Below are 21,286 nucleotides of genomic sequence, written 5' to 3'. Positions count from 1 at the left end.
CTCTCTGGCTTAAATCATCCTGGCATCTGGCTCCTACCCCCCTACCCGTAAACACACACTCAAACATAACCTTACATTATCACGGGGCTTAAGTATGTGTGACGGGCAGCGTGTGTGGGAAAATAACGAAAAGGATTCTTGGTTTTTTTACACCGTTTAAAGCTCATTTTCTAATTATAATCGCTTTGATTGCTCTTCAGCATATGATGTGAGAGTCCATTATTGAGTGCCGCGTACTCAATATGTCAACAAGTAGCGGTGAGGCACTTTTTCTTTTTTTTTTTAACAAATCATCGCTGTCGTGTGAAAAAACACATCTCCATTTGCCCCCCTCAGAAGGATGGGGGAAAAAAAAGAGAATTTTTACTCGACAGCAACGATTCATTTAATAATGATCTTTTAAAAAACTCCTATAACTAATAAACCATCGAATATTTGATCATGACAGCACTGATATGAATCGCGCCGTAATGAACCGTAAAAGAGCATTATGATGAAATCATTCCATTCATTCATTATCTGGACCGCTTATCCTCAGTAGGGTCGCGGGTGTGCCGGAGCCCATCCCAGCTGTCTTCAGGCAGTGGGCAGGGGACACCCTGAACTGCTTGCCACCCAGTCACAGGGCACACAGACAAACAACTCACTCGCCCATTCACAGCTAGGGACAATTTGGACCGGCCAATTTACCTGACATGCATGTTTTTGGAATGTGGGAGGAAACCCGTGCAAGCACATGAAGAACATGCAAACTCCACACAAGAGGTTCGAACTCATGACCTCAGAACTGTGACGCACACGCGCTAACCACTGTGCCCCCGTGCTGCATGTCAGGTTAATTGGGCAGTCCAAATTGTCCCTCGGTGTGAATGAGCGAGCGGATTGTCTGTCCCTGTGTGCCCTGCGACTGGCTGCCAACCAGTTCAGGGTGTCCCCGTGAATGGGTAAGTGTGAAGCACATTGTAAAGCGCTCTGGGAGGTCTTCATTGACTTGAAAAGCGCATAGAAATGCAGAGCATTTACCATTTACTCACTGCCTGAGGATGGCTGGGATGGGCTCCTGCACTCCCGCGACCCTCCTGAGGATAAGCGGTGCAGATAATGGATAAATAATTCCAGTCATCGATGAATTGTTGATCCATTTTTATTAAACAATAAATAGGTTTTATTGCATACAAACATAATTTAATCATGACGTATTTAGCCCGAGGCTCTTTTATAATGGTCTTAATTACCCATAACTTGAATCTAACTTAGGAAAATATCAAAACGATTACCGTATTTTCCGGACTACAAACTACGATTTTCTTCTTAATTATGCATTTTTCAGCTGGTGCGACCTTGAGTCCGAAAAATACGGTAATGTGTTTTCCTTTTTTTTTTTTTTTATGTTCAAAAAATTTGAAAATAATAAATGTGACCCAGCAATTTCACAGATCAATATCATAGTTTATCCCCGGACACCATGGGAACGACTGAGATGCTGTTAGCTATGTGACACACTGCAGGTTGCTGCTTTGTTTTTAAATTTGATTTTTTTTTTGGTGCTTTGAAAAGTGACATTGGACACAATAATTGATTCTAAATGAAGTTACATTTTGGTTTATTCGACTCAAAATAATTGAGGAAATACGAAGCGATTTATATGGGCGCATCTGGTTATCGTTTAAAAACAACTTTTAGTCGTTCCCCCTTAATTTCGGCAGGCGAATGCTAGTTGCCAATTTTGCTAAATAAAGGGACGTGGTGTGCTAACTGGACACTTAAATAGCATGCTGCTAAAAAAATTATTTCAGGAATATTCAAGAAGATGTATATATTTATTGTCTAATATAGTTGAAAAGCCTTCCATAGGCAGTGATATTTTTTAAAGGGACAGTGTGTTATATTTAGTGTTTTCTAGCAGTAGTAAAATAACTAAAAAAAACAAAAACTAGGTACAGATTCAAGAATTATTGTACCAATGTTATTTTTTTTATAAAAAAAGAAATAGGTCAAGAAAATTGTATTTCTTTTGCATAGTGTTGACCCTCCTTAGAAGTATGTCTTGCTGCTATGCAGGGCTCTTGGCAGTGGTTTTTGTTTGCACAAAACAGTACCATCTAGTGGTCAGATTTTACTCACTGGGGTTTGGACACAATCATGCAATTTTTCTAAATCCTACAAAATGTGAAAGACTTCAGGGTCTTAGCCGGTTATTACAAGAAACAACGGCTGATATTTTCAGTGACGTCGGCGCTTAATCCGTCGCTTGAAATTGAATGCGATTTTGAAAAACCGCAGCCGTTGATTGTTTTCAGACCGAACGGCGGATTAGCGAACGATTGCAGCTCACTTTCATTTTCACGAGTCGACGTACGTTTAAAACCCGGCCCGAGTTGAATCCGGAGACTGTAGCTCCGCCTCTGAGGGAGGTATGCGGTTTATGTCGCTTATTGGTCCTGGGGGCAATTTTGAAAACATTCTTGATGAGTTGCTTTGAAGGGGTGTTTTGTTTGATTGGGAGCCAGATAGGAGCATGTGGCAGTGCTTAAACTTGAAAGAAACGGATTCACATCTTTAATCTTTCGGATAACAAATGCGCCGCTGAGGTCATTGCTTTTCTTAAAGTGATTGACGTGCCAGTTGAAATTGAATCGACTGCCTGCCGGGGTAAAGGATATATACAGTAAACCCCGAGAAATATGGTCCACGCTTCATGAGCTTTTCACTTTAGGCCCCTCGTTGTGTCATTTTCCCTCATTTTTGACATCTTGTGTGCCCAAAAGAAGGCGGGGGTGATCAAATTAACAACATTTATCGTCATATCATTTGAACCGTGATAAATAACAACGTTCCTTAGAAATTGATGATTCAAACTAATCAATGCCCGACCACCAGAGAAAATGGGTGCACTGATGCAAGGAAATCACAGACTAACATTCAGGAGACCAAGACGGTGACAAGGACCAGACAATCATTTTGCAGAAATGGCGGAAGAGCGGCTCACACCAAGTCAAAGAGAAAGGACGACATCACATATAAATGAGAGATAAAGAGATACTTGTCATCCATGGGTTTGCTCCAGTAAATATAGGGCACAATTATATCTACAGTTTACGGTCCGCTTTGGCTGTACATTGCTAAAGAGTTTTTTATATGGAAGCTCATTAAAGTGATATTATCTGCTAAGAGACTATGTGATGAAAAGGACAGAACCCATGCACTTTCTCTTTTCTCTAGTGCCATCTGCACCGAAGGTAAATTCATACGTCGGTCACCTCGTTTGCAGTATTTTATGACACTTTCATGAAGGAACTTTGCTCGCACCTTGTTATGCAACACTATAAGTATAAAGATGGTGAAAATAGGAAAAAGACTGTTACAAATACAGTCCAAATGCCAACCCAAAAACGAACGAGAAGAGTTCATTCGGGCGGGTCTAAGATAGACACGTACGTGCACATGCCACAGAGGCTGCAATGACGATCGGCCAGAAGCCGAATATTTTGAAGTAACGGGCACCACCTTTTTTAAAAACCTGCTCTCTTTGCGTGCAATAAAGGCACCCTATGACATCCACCTCTATACAAAGTTTTTATTGCCATTACACTGGAAGCAGTCGGTTTCGGCACACAGGGAACATGCTGGGCTCGCTCGGACAAGACCGTAATCCCCTGGAGCGGCACCGGGAGAACACGTTCATTGTGGATTTGTGTGCCGACGCTATGAAGCTCGGGCCTCTTAAAGGACAGCGCTACCCTTCTCCCGGTTGTGACGGATCGTCGGACGCCTCCGTCTCGCACGTCATCTTTTTTCTTTCCGTGGGCACTGCTTGGTATTCCGGAGCGGCGACGCATGCACCATCTAAGATCCATCAGCTCCGATCGGAATGCCGCACCACGGCTTCGGGAGATGAAAGGAGAGCGAGGGAGGGGGGCGAGCGAGATGACAGGTCAATGGCTAGTTGATGCGGCTTTGCCACCGGAGTGTTAGGCGTGTCAAAGGAAGGACGGGGTGGTGAAAAGGGAGAGGTTTGAAGTTGGAGTCAGACCTTTTTTTTGGGGGGGGGAGGCATTCAATGCTCTCGAAATATAAATTGAAGTCAGAATAATAACGCATATCATTTTGTTCCCCTCCTCTCTGCACAATGTCTGTGTGTATTTGTGTGAGCGTTTGTAAGACAGATGTTCAGAATTACCTGACAGGAAATGTTGGCTCAGGATGGGAGACAGTCTCATCTCCCGACGTGGCCATTTCACACGTCGGGTGTCACTCTGGCCTCTGCTGGGTCTCACTAGGATTCGCCGCCGCCTTCCTTCCTAAAGCAAAAGACAATTTCGGACTTGAACATGTCAGTAACTCCAATGGAAAACGGGGGACGCGGTGTCATGTGTTTTTTTCCCTCCTTGCAACAAAATAAGACTATGAGTCGCTCTGGAATTAAAGTTGCACCAGCTTAAAAACTAAATATCAGAGTATAAGTCGCATTTTTGGGGGAGCTTTAACTTCAACTTTATTGTCAAACATGTTCTATGCACAACATATGGCACAGATGGGATCGCTTTCTCTTATTTGTATACAAACGTGCAATAGATATAGAAAAGGCACAATACAAATAAACAAGAGCAGTTTTAACGTCAAATAGCAGAACATTTTAATATATCGGTTTCAAATAAAAAATGTGTGGAGTATAGATGGAATCTAAGTTGAACAGTTTTCCATTCGTTTGTCATTTATTTGATCAAACCCAACACCGAAAACATAAATGTCATCTCGAAAGGCAATTTAAAGTAAAAGAGAGCAACAGGCTGAAAAATTTCCTACAGTATACAAACGTTTTTTTCTTCCCCTTTTTATTTTCTTTGTTATTGTATGTTTGTCTTGCTGTCGGTCACCCCTCTTGAGGGATATGACCAAGCTGGATAGATAGATAGATAGATACAAACGTTACACGATTGACCTGCCCGTTAATTTCAGTAACGACGTAACATATTAAAAGTTACTCGGATACCTCTAGATTAAAGAAAATGCTTAACATTTTCACTTCAAATCACTGAATCCAATCCAATCTTCATCCTCTTGGTCAATGTTACAGCAAACGATCTGCCTCTTCAGTCTTCTGGTTCTACGTTGCTTACGTCAGACTTAGATTGTAGTTTGCAATGAAGTCATTCAGTGTTAGTATGTGAGAAGAGTTTTTTTGTTTTTTACAAAAAAATAAAAACACTGTATAACCTTTTGCCGGACGTTTGTGCGAAACTGGCACCCCATTTCCGCCCTGGAGGGAGCCAATCTGGAAGGGGTAGTGGTGGCGGGAGAGCATCCACCTTCACCTAAACAGTATCCATATGGCTCCATATTTCAACTCTTCCCGACACCCGAAGTTGTTTGATATTGCTATTGCCGCATCATATTTGGTTTATGTTCTTGTTTTGACAAGGCTTGTTTGTTACTTTGTTCCTGGGTTTTGTCATTAAACAGCATCCTTTTTGAGCATGCTTTCCTCGCTCGCGTAATGGATCAACTCAGAGTATCTCATTGATCTAGTTCCGATTTTGTATGACTGTCAAGAGTGATAAAATGAGTCAAATTGTCATTGGAGTGATTATTTTTTCTATTGTCTTATTCAAACATTTATAAAAATGCTTATTTAAAATAAAACCCAGTCAACAAGCTCAATTGCAGTCTTGCAGTGTATTTGTTAAGGCTCTGGTCTTTTGTACAACGTTTAGACTGAGTTAGTTCTTGGGGATTTAATGGTTTTTAAATAAAAAATGATGTGATAAGTAAATTCAGCTAAGCTCACCTCACAGGAAGCAGCTTTCTGTGAAATATTCAACAATGCTTCAAAGAATAGGCTTCAAATTTTGAAAAGTCGCTGCCATATTGAAAATAACCGCTACTTTTCTGCATTGAGCATCATGACGCATTCATTCCCCCTTAAGATCTCCACAATTTGGACGTTTGCAACAAAGTCATGAATTTTCCGTTTGTTTAATTACAAAGCATGGTCAGGAAACTAATATCACTTGCATCTGAATGCGCCGGTGTAAATAAAGAAACTGATCAATGCTCCCAAATACTCATCTAGTCTGGTCTTTTGTGCATTTGCATTGCGAATGACTTTTCCAACGTCATCTTTTTGTCACATCGGTCACACTGACCCGGCTAGCAAGTCAATGACAGCGCACCCGCTTCCCATTCAGATTTCCTTTCCTGTTACTCACATTTGTAATCTTGCACCGTGTGAGTGCTTGTTTATTTTTGGTTAGCGTATCCTTTTATTGTTTTGCCGCTTTATCCATATTTCCCAAACTGCAATATTAATCGGAATTCAATTGTCGTGCCTCGATGAAGGGGACTCACACTTTTCAGCAAAGTGTACATTAATGACCTATCACAGATGAATTCATATTCAAGAGCAAGACCTGCATTCCACCATTCGTTCAATTGAATGCTGACAATCTTTCTCATTGCCCACTTTAATACATCAAATATGTTTTATCAAAAACAAAAGTCTGTACTTCTGTCAGGAAATATCAACAGCATGAATCAATTCGAGTCAGTTTCTAGACCCGGGGTAATCAACTTTTTTGTTGCCGATTATTGCAAAGGGCTACTAGTTTTACAATTCTAAGATCATCTATCGTGCTATTATTATGTTATTACCAGGCTGTAATTATTAGAAGTCATTATTCCATCAAATAGGCTCAGTCAACAACCAAAACATCTGCATTGTATGAAGGATGAGGGTGAAGTTTTAGGCTTATTTTATAAAGTTCCTTCGCCCTTCACTTTCTTCCGGCCTCTTCCAAGGTCTTTAAAATATTCACTCAAATAACCGTCATTATTTCCTCAAACCTTTTCAACATATTCATTCACTCAGACAAATAACCTTCCTTTCTACCCTTCAAAGTATTTACTCAATCATTCCTTTCTTTCTTCCTCCATTCCTTGCAAAAGTGTCCACAACATTCAATCAGATAAATATTATTCCTTACCTCCTCCTTAAATAATATCAGGCGCATACCATGTAAACGATTTCTCATGCCAAAAAGAAATCAAATTGAGCTATTTTGGAACCGGTCGTCCTTAGGGGGTTACTTGGTGCCCACGCCAACCTTCTCGGGGACTCCATCACTAAACGAACGACATACAGTAAGTCTTTCTAACTCTGACACGTTAACTTTGTTCTAGGCTGGTATGATCAAGACGGAGAACGACGAGTACTTCATCGAGCCGGCGGAAAGGGGAGACGGCGTTATCGAGAAGGAGGAGGCGGGAGGAGGACGAACGCACATCGTCTATCGCTCCTCGGCCGTAAAGAGGCCGCCCGTCCACGGCGCCGCGGGAGAGGCACACTCCAGAGGTCAGTCGCCGACTCACATTTTGTGTTCTTATGACCGCGGAGCCGGGCCAGTTGACTCGACGCATTTTTTAAATCCGACGATTATTTTTTTTTAAGTTTTGCGCCACAAACGCACCCGGCCGTCGTTCCATCCGAAATAAAGAAAGAAAGCTTCGACCTACGCAATCGGCGTCTTGTTTCTTGACTTTTAACACCATCTGTGGTTTTGTTTTCGATACTTCACCGCTTCAGCTTTCGTGACAATCAACCTGCTGTGCGTGCTTTGATTTTTCAAGGAGTCAAAACAGTTCCATTATTCAGCGACAACAAAATAAATGCGTAGCTGTGGGTTGAATGCTTGTTAAAATCAACTAATTCTCCCACTGCAATATGTCCATTACACAATAATAACACGTTGTGAGAGCAATTCTATGCTGCGTTTCTACACTAATTAAATCACATTTTACTTCTGGAAAAGCTCATTTGTGATTTGATTTCTATTATTCTTTGCATGTTATGTGTAGTTTTTTTGAGAATCGAATGAAGAAATAATTCAAAAGACTGTCCAAAAAAATGTCACCAACTACTTAATTACCTAAGCAACATGGCACGCTAAAATAGATGGCCATTTTAAAACTGAACTGCAGGCCGGTTCGTTTGGGACTGCAAAGATGACGGCGTTGTGTGTTACTTTTGTATCGATTTTGCTCTGCGATTTCGGGATTATTTTGTTCCGACGGGGGTTCGGGTTTTTATTTGTCGCTTCAGAAGCCTGATTATGATTGAATTCGTAAAGAATATAATATCATTAGGCATTTAATCGGACTTTTGAATGTTTTCGACCTCAGCTGTTGCCATTTGTGAATTGCTGAGAGTTGATTTATCCCTGGTATCTGTATCTTTTCACTCATGACATCTTCCTAGGAGCGAGTTCAAACCTTTAACACCTTCACAATTTTTTAAAAAGTGACACAAGCGGACCATTTCCAAGTCCCGGCAGGCCACTCGGGTGGACGCCATCGCTGTGTACAAAGGCCCGCGCGGCAGGTCAACCATAAAAAACAAATAAAGTTTGAGTGAGGTCTTCTACTGCACTTTCTTCCACTGCCTAGTCAACACACTGCATATTAAGTTTAAAAATAACTTGGTAGGAAGGAAAGTCTATAGACGTGTGAGACAATATGTATGAAAATGTTCTCTTTGGCTGACCTAAGATTAGAATACCAATTCATCTGCAAATATCACCTTACAATTGATGATAAAGGCGTGACCAGATTTTTCAGAATCGGCCCAAATTTGGTAAGCTGGCGTTTTTTGAACGGTCGTCGATAAATTGACTCTCTGTGAAAGGTTTACAGTGCTTGGCGATGAGCGCCGCGACCTCATAGCTCTCCTTTGGTCTCGTGAAAAAGCGCTGCTGTGCTGTTGAAACACCTTCCAGTTGCTTTACCTTTTCACAGCGTTAGTTTTTCTAGTTAGCTCTTTGTAGTCAGTATGTCTCACTATATTATATTCTTTGAAAACAGCCACAGTCTCTTGGCAAATTAGGCGGATGCGGTTGTTTTGGATTTTCCTGAAAAAAATTCTCCAATTTTCACTTGTCCTGGAAGTGTTGGCCTTCACAGTTAACTTTCCTTCTTTTAATTTATTTACCATGTCAGAAATGGGGTGAGCTGAAATTCTCACTGAAAGCTATTGGCAAGATGGCTAAAGGCTTACTGCCATCATCGGGTGAAATGATGAATGATATTTTTTACGGTAAAACATTTTTTTCATACCGTGGTACATGATACTGGCGGGCTACAAATTATTCATTCCATAGCAGAGGCGGTGGGCCAGTAAAGATGTGATTACGGGCTGCAACTGCCCCCCGGGCCAGACTTTGGACATGCCTGGCATAGACTGTGCTGACCATGCAAATTAAAGTCTTTTCCCACCATGTCGTGGTATACTTTTGCATCCTTGTGTTTTTTTTCTATATGGCAGAATTTCAGTTTTACTTTGAGAGCACTCAAAACAATCAGAGAACTAATTAGAGAATTAGCGTTCAAGAAACAGGAGGCCCTGTAGAGGAATGGGAATGAATTGTTGACATGACGAGAAACCAACTAATAACCCAATATACAGTGGGACCTCGGTTATCGCGGTTAATGGGGACCAAAACCACCCGCGAAAAGTGAAAATCTGCGAAGTAGCGACGCCCCTTCAAAAATTAAGATTTTTCTTTCTTCTATTATTATTTTTTACACCTGCGAAGCTCTGAGCCCGCGAACGTGGAACCGCGAAGTAGCGACGCCCCTTCAAAAATGCTTAAGAAAAATAATTATTTATTTATTTATTTTAAAATTATTTTATTTTATTATTATTTTTTTAGACCTGCGAAGCTCTGAACCCGCGAACATGGAACCACGAAGTAGCGACGCCCCTTCAAAAATGCTTTAAAAAACAACAAAAAAATTGTTTTTATTATTTTTTTTTAGGCCCGCGAAGCTCTGAATCCGCGAACATCGAAGCGCGAAGTAGCTGTACATGGCGGTTGCGGGTATTTAAATAAAGGATCATTTCATCGATGTCACCCACCAAAAAGATCAACCTATACCGTGCTTTGTTTACGAGGTGTTATCATAGGTGGCTTACCAGAAGCAGACTTGCACTATTTATAGATGGATACAACTGTTGCATCTACTATGTATGGCTTGGAGCATTTTCGCTGTGGGGGCAGTAAATAAAAAGGAAATGTGCCAGAGAAATCGACCAATACACATTTTGCACGTATCGCTAACCCTTACCACGAGTTCCACAGGACTTTGCGTCATAAAACATCTCTCATATCCAACTGCGAAAATCGAGGGAATATAGAGAAGAAGCGGAGGTTTTTCAGAATATGAACGCAAACCCAGACGGACCAAAGTGAAAGTATCTTCTCCAAAGTAGGACTGCATGTTTTTGGCCTAGACGCGCAGATGGAGCGCTCTCCGGCGCTCCTAGACAGAAGGCAGAGAATTCATAAGGCACGGCGGTCTATCGGTGTTACTAAATTGGCAGTGTTTCATAACAAAGTCTCTCGGAGCAGTTATCAATTACAAACGATTAAAAAAAAGCCATTCGTCGTCCTTCCAAAGGCAACATCGTGCGGCGCTCATTAACGGCGGCGTGTTTGAACGAGGACGACGACGGAGACGGTGTCGGGAGGAACGCGGATTTTCGGGACAATCTGTGAAGAAACTTGGGAGACATTGCGCACTGAACAAGATCTTGGCGAGTGTCAGCGTGGCATGTGCTGCGCTCTGTTCAGTGACACACATTTTATTCTGTCGTTGGCGCATTGTAGATAGCTCGTGGCGTTGGATTCGTACAAACATCGAGTATTTGGTCTACAACAGGTATCCCCCTAAGACGCGTGTGTCAAACTCGTGGTGCGTCATTTGATGTGGGCTGTGAGAAAATACTGAGAAGTGCAGGAGAAAAATGAGCTGTAGTTTTAGATGTGTTCACTGAATGTCGCCAATGCTGGGCGCCACCCCTAAAGCAACTGTAGCTGTATTTATTTATCTCTCTCTCCCATTTCATTTCTCTTTATTTTTCTCTCTCTTCCTTCTTTGCTCCCCCTTTTTCTTTTCTTCCTCTTTCACTCTCTTTCTTTCTCCCTTTTTCATTTCTTTCTCCATTCCTATCCCTCTCCTTCTCCATTTTTATTTCACTCTTTCCCTCTTTTTATCACGTGGGCCAATAGACTTTGACAAATTAAAAATGTAAATAGAAACGTTACAACTAATGATACCAGGTAAGGATACCAGGGTGAAACCAAGCCCTATTTCAAATGATCGGAACTATGATGCAAGCGTCAACACAATTGTGTCCATTATACAATCACAACATTTTGATTTCTTGCCATATTTATGAAAGTGTTGTTGCCGACTGAACAGTTGAACACTAGAAGAAGCAAAGTTGCAAAGGCAAAATTCAAAATAGCATCATTAATTGTCTGGATGCTACAATATTATCCATCCATGTGTAGTGTAAAGTGTAAGTCTATGCTTCTGGAAAATAAAACGCAATTCAAGTTAGGCTAAGACTTTTGTACAAATAGAAGCTTAAAATCCCCAAATAAACAAATAACAGTCATATTCTTACATAGCAGACACATTTTTTGTTTTGAATGGGCATTAAAGCAATTCTAAAGATCCAGATAATGGACCTCAAGCCTCCAGGTTTTGGATCAGGGGATGTTGTCATTATAGTCTGTAGTTTGAAATAATCTGTGGTCTGTGCAGCCCTTTGAGACTCTTTGTGATTTGGGACCAAACGACGTTTAGGAGGCGATTCATTAAAAATCCCCCAAAATCTGGGAAGCCTTTTTTTATTATATGGTTATATTTTGAGATGAGATTTTTGCATTTTGACCGTATTAAAACAATACGATTATAGAAAATAAGGAACTTTATCACACTATTCCATTTTTGGAGACACTCCTGTAGCTATTTGGTCGTGTTGGCAACCTTTTTGCACACGAATAGCACTTCCAAGCTCGTGTAACCTGAGAAGACAGCACGGGGAGATACCAGCAGGCTTCCCATCTTTCTCTCTCCTAATGAATTTCCAAGATAATCAAATCACAGTCAGATGGCAAACAAGAGGGCACTTATGTGTCCTTTGTCCCTAAAATGTAAACACAAGTCTTCATCACATTGCACCCGATCGGAATCCACCGATTCAAACACTTAACCGATCCCCAAAGTGTTTTTTCCCCTCCCTGGCAGTCTGTATTTTCAAAACCTCCCATTGTTGACCTTATACAGTGAGAAAACATGAAGGCTATTCCCACTTGTAAGGAAGGGAGCAATAATCCACAAATTGCACTCACCGTCGAGTAAGCCAGAAGGAGGGTTGGCAGCTTTACAGATGACCGCATCCGTGGGGCTGCTGTGTCTCCTCCAGGGAGATTTAATAAAGAGAGCTTATTAGAAAATAATATTTTCCACGCTCGCCAAATCAAGGCCCAAGCCAGTCTCATTTTCTTTGCTCTGTAGAACGATAATACCCGCCACTCCGAAGATGGGGACGGCGAGAGATTTTTAACCAGAAGTTTATATATACACAGTGATACCTCGGTACTCGAACAACTCTGCATTCAAAGACATCGGGATTCGAGTGAATTTTGCTTTATCAAATGAAAAATCAGAACTGGAACAAACCTGAACGCATGCCAGTCTGGCAAGTCTCAACTGGTGGAATCGAATCATTTCAGAGCGATAATCAGTCCGACGACAAGTATATGTGATCTATGCGATTAGCACACCTGATTTAGCTGCATTAGTCGTTATTGTCGCTAACTGCTATCATTAGCCACCCACATAGCTAGCATAACAGCTACCATTAGCGACTAGCGTCATACCTTCTCATGTTCTGTTTACATATATTTGCATTTTAGACATCAGTTGTAATCCTTTTTGTCGTCTTTTTAACTAAATAAAATTTGAGAACAACAATAGTACTATCCATCCATCCATTATCTGCACCGTTTATCCTCAGTAGGGTCGATCCTAGCTATCTCCGGGCAGTGGGCAGAGGACACCCTGAACCGGTTGCCAGCCAATCGCAGGGCACACAGGGACAGATAATTTGGACCAGCCAATTAACCTGACATGCATGTTTTTGGAATGTGGGAGGAAACCCACGCAAGCACGGGGAGAACATGCAAACTCCACACAGGAGGTTTGATCTCATGACCTCAGAACTGTGCCGCACACGCGCTAACCACTGCGCCACCGTGCTGCCCACAAAAACAAGTCATAATAGACAAGTTATAACTCCAAAGTGAGGCTGCACGTTTAACTGAAATCTAATTGATATTGCGTTCTGGCGTAGTGCTATTTTGTAATCACAAGACACTGCAGTTTGAGCTCCCTGTTTCCTTAAGGTTAAAGCCTGTCAATATGATTAACCCTTAACCCTTGTGTTGGATTCCCTTAAAGGACCATTTTTGTACCTTTTTATACATTTTACTTACATGGAAATGTGATGTAGGAAAAGTCACAACATTTAACGTTAAATAAAATATCATCCAAGGGCATTTTTCTGGATTTTAACAAAACAGGCGATTTTGACCCAAAGACAACAGGAGGGGTTAAGTACTAGCACAGAATTTTAAAATATTGCAATACTTGTCTGAAAAATTGCAATAAGGTATTTGAAAATGGTCCAGCCTTACTCCAAAGTGTGAGGACATTGCACTATGCTCCCCATTAGGTACGAAGGCCCACACTCGTTGGTGGCCTCGGCGACGCTACTCGAATATTGATAACCTGATTCCTTCTCATCAATAATAGCTGCAGCCCCGACAACCGAATATCGTGAACATTGTGAGCGTGTCCGCACATAAGGAAGAGCGCTTGCTCACAATGGTGCATTACGCAGCAAATTCACTCCGTTTGGTTGTAATGGAGATCATGTCATCTCCCGCTAAGAATAGGAAGAGAGCCAGCAAAAGACAGAACTGGAAAAGGGAAGGGATGCTGCGTGTCCTTTAGAAATGACCAGTCAGCATATTCCACCACCAGGCAAAGCCAGAAGGAAGAAATTCTCACATGGTACGGTAGCTAAATTGACTATTATTAAGAGACTTTCCGAACTTGTGAGCTCTTGTCTGAAAACAAATTGCATTTTTGGAGGCTGTGGCCAGGAAAACGTATAAATGATTGAATGATTGGCTAGTAAGCAAAATATTGTTCCAAACTAGATTCTTATCCAGCCAGATATTTCCAAGGACTCGTCTAACACGGAGACGTCAATTCCTTGATCAAGAGCTCCCTGGGGCTAGACAGGCAACAAACATTTTTTATAATAAATACTATATTAAAGCTAGTCGAGCCTTTGTGCTACTTACGTAAACACAGATTTTTTTTTTCAGTGTTAGTGCGTATGACTATGTGACTTATGAATAAGATGCTTGTCTGCTATTGGTCAACATCATATAAAATGCTGGTCTGCTATAGGTTTGCGTCATGGCATCATGAAAATGCTGATTATGCTACTGGCTCAACTCTCTCCCACAATGCATTTCTCTTTCTTCATTCAGTTCGAAATCTGATTTGCGATTCGGCCATACCACTGTATTTTTTTGGAGTGTATTTATTCACTATGGGTCTCAAGACTTGCAATGATGCTAAAGGAAGCAGCAATATCATGATCACCATAGACACGAAGCTTGCAATTTTCGAGAAATAGGACAACGACGCATACATTAACATTGCTAAATTGCATGGTTGTAACCAATCAATGAGCATTAAAAAGAAAATGAGGGTACGATTAAACCGAGGACATTTCCTGAAAACTTGACAATTCCCAAATAAGTTTTAATTTTTTAATCCACTGTATTCATCCGTCCAATACTTCCACTGTACCGGATTACATCACACCAAAGGAAGATATATATATTTTTTTCTGTACATGTATATTTAGTCATTATTTTGACCTGTGCACAATTTTGTTATTTAAATATTTCTACCTGGGGTACCGAAGGTTGTAGCCAATTACCCTAATCCCCTTTTATACTGTTAAATGAGAGAACAGTATACAAAAGATAACAGAAAAGGTTTCCCCATTTTCGGCGGGTTTGTCGCCGTGGCGACAGTCGGCCTGACTCCAGGTGACGGAAATCACCCTATTAGCGCCGCGCTAATGTCTGCTCTGAACGCATAGGACACTCCAACCGCTAAGGTTTAATTGGCTTCCAATATTAATATTTCATTCGTAGAGTACAGCTCCCTCACCTTTGCCTGGCCGCTCCTGACACTGCAGGACTGAAAATGTAAATAAGGGGAATTATTTTGACGTACTGCTGCACAGTGGATCTGTTGTTATCGGTAAACACAGAAAACGCATCTTTGAACACAAAGTACAGCCCGGGGGCCACATGTAAAGCATTTTGATCCGGACTGCCAAGGGAAAATAATCAAAATATAATAACATTTATATTCTTCTTTGTGCTTTTTAACAATGGTTTTTAGTTTCACTCCAAAATACAGCAACATCTTATGGTAAAATATGACACAATCCCCCAATAAAAAGAAGCCTGTTATCTGCCAGAGGAGGGGATTATAATGTATATATGATACTGTATGGCCGTCTGGCCAGAGAAGCAGGACGTTATCCATTCTCTGTCCCTTGCCAGGAACGCATCCCTGTGATCAATGGGAGGTGAGTCGAGCACAGATGCAAATGAGCTTGCGAACGGATACAAGTAAACTCGATCAGTTCCCGCAAGCCACCATAATGATGTAAGTTGATAAACAGAGTGAAAGATTTTGACATTTAGTCTTGACACCAATATGTCAAGGCAATCCCCCAAGGATACTTTTGGGGCCGACTAATGACTCCGTTCAGAGGACGTGTTCAGAAACCGTTTGCAAATAAACAGGAGGAAAGTAGACAATGCCAATGAAGACTACAGCGGTACTACGTTTATTTCCACAAATGTTTCGGTATCCGAAGTTCGCATTCGACTCTTCCTCGTTATACGATCGGTTTTCCGGTATCCAAAGTCAGTGGCGCTACCGCTCAGTGTCCTGCGTGGTTTATCATCTAGTTGAGCCCCTTGCAACCCCATTGCCTTAAATTGCCAAATGGTTTAGTATGTTTAGCAACCAGGGCTGAGTTCATTTTGGCTATCGTGCATTGTTGGTTTCCAGCCAAGGGTCCTGCGAAAGGGGAGGGAGAAAAAGAGCCAGAAAAGAAGATCGGAAAGAAGCAAAATATTATCGCAGAAGGAAGATACGGATAAGCTTTTTATAATTTGGTTACGAAAAAAGGAGCTCGCTAGGTACACGATCACGTTATCGACGGCAGAAATGAAGGAAGTATTGGTCTGCTGGGAAAAGGCTTTAATCAGAAAAAGACATCCCGATAATGCGAAAAGCAGACGGTCATTGAAGATGTCGAATAAAACTCAAACATTCTGAAATCTACACGGAAACAACAATCGCTGGATGGCTATTTCGTGCGTCCGGCGACCAATCCGGCACAATGAGTGGAAAAGGGTGCCAAATTTCATAATTTTCATTCATCAATTTTCATTCAATCTTCGATGTTGTTTTTTTAAACCGTTCTTAGCTAGTAAAGCTTTGTACTGTAGAGTAACTTCATATTGGGCATTTTTCTAGCCGTATTTCTGTATGTGGTATATTTATGAACATTAGTGTACTTAGAGAGCAGTTGCAGTTCATTGAATGAGGCTTTGGTCGCATTTGATGAATCCCGTTTCAATTCGTTTTAATCGAAAATCTGGTTTCCATTAACGTCGGTCTCGTGATACAATGTCATTGCTGGAACCATCTGAATTCGGAACTTTGGAGGGATAAGTATGATGCGGATAAAGCAAAAACAAGTAAATGGAATGGAATGGTTACACAACAGCGTCACCCAGGAAATCTTACCCCACCCTCTCCTTCAAAGACCCGGGTGCGCACCTGTCAGCCCCGAGGCTACCTCCAGGACAGGAGCTGCAACGGCGCCCAAAGTGGGAGGATTTCAAGCAGCATCCTGCTGTACTTCCACTAAGACGACCTCATTAAGCATAGCACAAAAGCGGGAAAACGCCACACGATAGCGCGGAGGCTCCTCACATCTGAGACAAACTCGGGTTTCTAACACCCCGTTTGAATACGGCTCCAAAACAAATTGACTTTTGATGCCACGACGAATTACGGTCTTCCGAGTCGGCAAGCTTTTTTTTGCGATGGGGCGGAATTCATGCTGGGTTTTGCGATGTTGCAATACGTTCCTCACCTGGTTTGACGTTATCTAACTTTTCCATCACTTAAAAAAAAGGAAAAGCGGTACGATTGAAGAAGTAAAACTGAATATTAAGATGATTGAAAGTGGCAGACTTGTGTTATTTGAGCTTTTTCTTGCCGAACACCAGAAACGTTAGCCTAAAATATATATATACAGTGATACCTGGGTACTCCAACAATTCTATATTAAACAAAATCAATGCTTTGGTTGTCGATTGAAAAATGACAACTTGAATACTGCCAAAAACTCAAATCTTTAAGTATATATAGCATATGTATAGCAAGCCTACCCATCTGCTAATCTGTTTGTTTTGTTTTTTTTGTCCTTGCACTGCTGGCAGTTCTCTTGTACCTAGCCACTCCTTTGCACATCTGTTCTCCTCTGCACTACCGTACTCCATTGTTATTGTTATTGTATAGTGACTTGTTTACCTGACTGCCCATTAAATATATTGACAGCAGACAGCACGAAACCAAATGACACCAAAAACATGCTGATATTTTACCAGACCACATAAAATCTGACATTGACACTCCCACATTTTCACCCAATGCATTTATTCTCTTTCTTTTATCATATTCCTATTCAAAAAAAGTCACGGAAGGACAAACAAAGAGCGACACGGTGTTGCTGTATGCCGGCGGCAAACGTGTTGCTCTACCCGTCTGGGTAGTTAGTGGGGAGATTGGCAATAAATAGTGGTCTGTGGCCTTCAGCTTCAGCAGAGAAAGATTTGTGTCCTCGTGCCTGATTACTTCATGTTGGAGATTGCGGATCTTGTTAATCACACTATACTTTGGGGACACGTTATATGTGCGTATGTGTCGCCAAGCAAAAATAGTCTTCTGTGGGTATTAGTGACACAAAGTAAGTTACTATTTTATTTTGTATTTTATTTCATGGACGAGGGTTTGAATTTGCTGAGACGGGCTCCTGCACCCTTGTGACCCTAGTGAGGATAAAGGGTGCAGATGATGGATGGATGGGACATGGCATTTGAATTGTAATCATAAAAAAAATCTCATTTGAAAGATGAAAACTGATGAGTAGGCACATAAGATGGTTGTCATGTTATTTTCCATGATTCCTACATCAAGTTGGATTTACTAAAACAGAACAATCCTTTTTTAGTCAGCTGTTTTGGTTTTCTACTTTTAAACAAATGTTTTCTTGACTGATAAAGAAAATGGATATTTGATATTTTTTCATTAAACTAAGGTACTTTTAATGATAAAATATATAAAATCCTATTAGCTTGACAATATGGTGTTGTGATTTTTTAAATTTGACAATAAATGCTTTTGTAAATTTAAAAAAAATCCCCAAAAGGAAGTTGCATTTCATACACCTCTTCAAGTGGCATGTTGTGGAAAAAGTGCCATAAAGACATTTTGCTTTATTTTGTTATTTTCTAATTCTTGGGGTTAAAAAAAAAATCAACTACGATGTCCTGTGTATATATATATATATATATATATATATATATATATATATATATATATATATCAGGGATGTGATTTGACCAAAGTGAAATTATCTGAAAATTAGCGGGGGGGGGGGGGGGGGGGGGTGATTGCTAGCTGGGGGGGGGGGGGGGAAAACCAGGTAGGACCAGGGCAGTGCCCTGGTGGGGGGAAAAGTGGGGCGAAGCCCCCCCCCGGAGCTCATGGGTTTTTTTAAGTACTTTCAATGCACTCAGATGACAAAGAAATAGACAAGACAACAGCATAAATTTTCAATGTATATTGAACTATCCCATATAAAATTACAGTTTAAGTCAACTCAAAATCAGTCACATTAAAAAACATTTCCCCAACGCCACTATCTTAATTGTAAAGAAGATGGTTCCAGTGGCAAGGGAGACCCTAGACGACCGGCATCTTTCTACAACTGCAGGCGGCTAACGGGATCCAGGTCTGTAGGAAACCGCCTCAAAGCGTGCCGCCACCAGCTTTTGGGATCACTCTTAGTCTGGACTCTAATAATATCGTGGCCATTAAGAAAATCAATGGTAGAATATCATACAAGTACTTAATTTAAAAAATATAAATACTGACAATAGTTTTGATTACTATTAGGCTTAATAATATTTTTAAATTTCCTAAATCATATTTTAAATGTAATAATTTATTTCTTTAATAGCAGCGTATCCAAGTATTTGATAAATGAAAGTACAATAAGTATAGGCCCTACAGTAAAGTGTTGGTGTAATGTACACATGAAAATCTATTATTGTAATTGTTAAATATTTATGGCCATTTTTATTACGTTATAATATTTTCGAAAAAAATGGGAAAACTGTCAAATAAATTTGAAAAGTTTACCACCTACCTCAAAATTCACGACTCTATCAGCAACTGGTACAGGTTGTTGGGGTGGATCACGTCTCTTTATTACCGCTTCCGATTGTGATGTCAATAAGGGATGGAGGCCGTAAAGTTTTGGAGTTTTCGTTTGGGCACCGAAACTTCCAGCGATGGAATAATTTGTCGTTCTTGACTGGAGTTCTTTCACGTGTTTTTTGCTCTTTGCGTGACTTTCAAGAGCTTTGAAACCTCTCCCACCATAGTCGATGGTATCATGACACCAAATGCAAAGTGCTTTCCCGGCACGATCGATCTTCCGAATAAAGTCATTGAACAAATTCGTCACAGTCTTCTTTCCAACATTCGTAGATAATTCCTTCTCCAACCAGTCCCATCGAAACTTGTTTTTTACAATCTTATCAATTTCTTTAGCTCGCGGAGCATCTTTGCGTTCGATCACGGACATCTTTCTTTAAACACCCGGCAAAAACGTGTGAGAAATGAACAATGGCACACTCCTATAACAAGCGCGTTTATTGGTCAACACGAGACTTCAACCAATCGCAAGTACGTTTCATTTCAGTTACGGAAACACTCAAATGGCATGCTGTCGAGACGAAATCGTTTTTTTTTACCAATTAAAACACCGGAAATTTTAAAATTTTATTTTTGGAGATAAAAAAAGCGGAATTCCGCGAATTAGCGGAAAAATCACATCCCTGATATATATATATATATATACATACAGTGGGACCTCGCTACTTCGTGGTTCCACGTTCGCGGGTTCAGAGCTTCGCAGGTCCAAAACATAATAATAATAAAATAAAATGATTAAAAAAAAAAAAAAAAATCAAGCATTTTTGAAGGGACGTCGCTCCTTCGCGGATTTTCACTTTTCGCGGGTGGTTTTGGTCCCCATTAACCGAGGGATTACTGTAACTCCTTCAATGCCGACGACGCATCACCACATTATTTACCTTCATTTTAATGTTTTTCTTACTATTCTGGTCCTCAGATTTTGATTTTACTTTAATTTTTTTGGGGGGGGTATAGGTATCAGTAGAACATGTGTTGTGGGTCCCTGTAAATTGGTCCAAAATGTCTAAGATGGCTCACGAAAGTGATCACCTAGAAATATAAAAAAATAAAAGCCTTCCAGTGCAATAAAGCTCAGACTCAAATACCAAAAGCCTCAAAGAGTTTCTGGCTTGTTAACAATCACAACAGCCATTTCTAAATAAAATCCTCAAATTATGTTTCGTGTAAATGATGCAAGCGAGTGCTAAAAAAGACTTGGACGTGAGAAAAAGGCTAATCATCTGCTAATTGCCAGATCAGAAGCAAAAGGACTCAAATCAGCCCTCGTTTCATTCCTCAAGCAAGTGACTTTGAAAGCGGGAATTGTTCTTAAGTTAATTTTCTTTTTATCCTGATGACAACCTCATAATGTGGAAAAAACACATTTCTTAGGTGCTATACCTCCAGTGATAACATCTATTTTGCACAAAGTACAAATTTGCTGACGCCAAAGAAAAGTTTGCTTCAGACAGAACGTTACCTGTGTGATCCCACTCGTTCCCGTCTTTTCACCCGTTAAAAGTAAGAACGAATCCAGCTGACAAAGGTCTGACTCAATTCGTGTACGCACAAATTAGATTGACTTGGGACGAGTTAGATTTGTGTTTCCCCGCAGTTATTAGGCACACGTATGTTATCGACGAGGCGCTCTAAATCGGCCACGCTGGTGAAGTGAGCACACATCTGTAACGGCGATAAATGTAGCGTGGCCTCTCCAGTCATGAAAGCCTCGTTGACACGAAAAGCTCCATTAACCCGAGAACATCAACATTTCAAC

At 40.8% G+C, this 21,286-nt stretch overlaps 2 protein-coding genes across 7 annotated transcripts in view; one reads left to right on the top strand and one right to left on the bottom strand.

Moving 5' to 3' along the window:
• Positions 1 to 21,286, bottom strand: part of LOC148360299 (uncharacterized) — a 120,969-nt gene that overhangs the window by 26,939 nt on the left and 72,744 nt on the right. For 2 of the 5 annotated variants that reach the window (XR_015851305.1, XR_015851304.1), the window contains 2 exons: positions 4,181 to 4,301; positions 3,605 to 3,885 (listed from right to left, as the gene is read on the bottom strand). Coding sequence is in view for 2 of the 5 variants with exons in the window: in XM_088343884.1 (XP_088200010.1) it covers positions 3,737 to 3,846; positions 4,181 to 4,301 (231 nt within the window). In the remaining 3 variants the exon portion in view is untranslated. Of the gene's footprint in view, positions 1 to 3,604; positions 3,886 to 4,180; positions 4,302 to 21,286 lie in introns of those variants that run through there. The other 3 variants (XR_015851306.1, XM_088343883.1, XM_088343884.1) reach the window with 2 other exon arrangements.
• Positions 1 to 21,286, top strand: part of LOC148360300 (A disintegrin and metalloproteinase with thrombospondin motifs 2-like) — a 145,704-nt gene that overhangs the window by 62,502 nt on the left and 61,916 nt on the right. For both annotated transcript variants that reach the window (XM_088343878.1, XM_088343877.1), the window contains exon 3: positions 7,180 to 7,351. In XM_088343878.1, the coding sequence (XP_088200004.1) occupies positions 7,180 to 7,351 (172 nt within the window). The remainder of the gene's footprint in view (positions 1 to 7,179; positions 7,352 to 21,286) is intronic.

Source organism: Urocampus carinirostris, chromosome 9, assembly GCF_059441175.1.
Source record: "Urocampus carinirostris isolate Australia breed hairy pipefish chromosome 9, RoL_Ucar_1.0, whole genome shotgun sequence".
Classification (NCBI taxonomy): domain Eukaryota; kingdom Metazoa; phylum Chordata; class Actinopteri; order Syngnathiformes; family Syngnathidae; genus Urocampus; species Urocampus carinirostris.
Note: the sequence above shows the minus strand (reverse complement) of the source record. Positions and strands in the feature narration are given on the sequence as shown.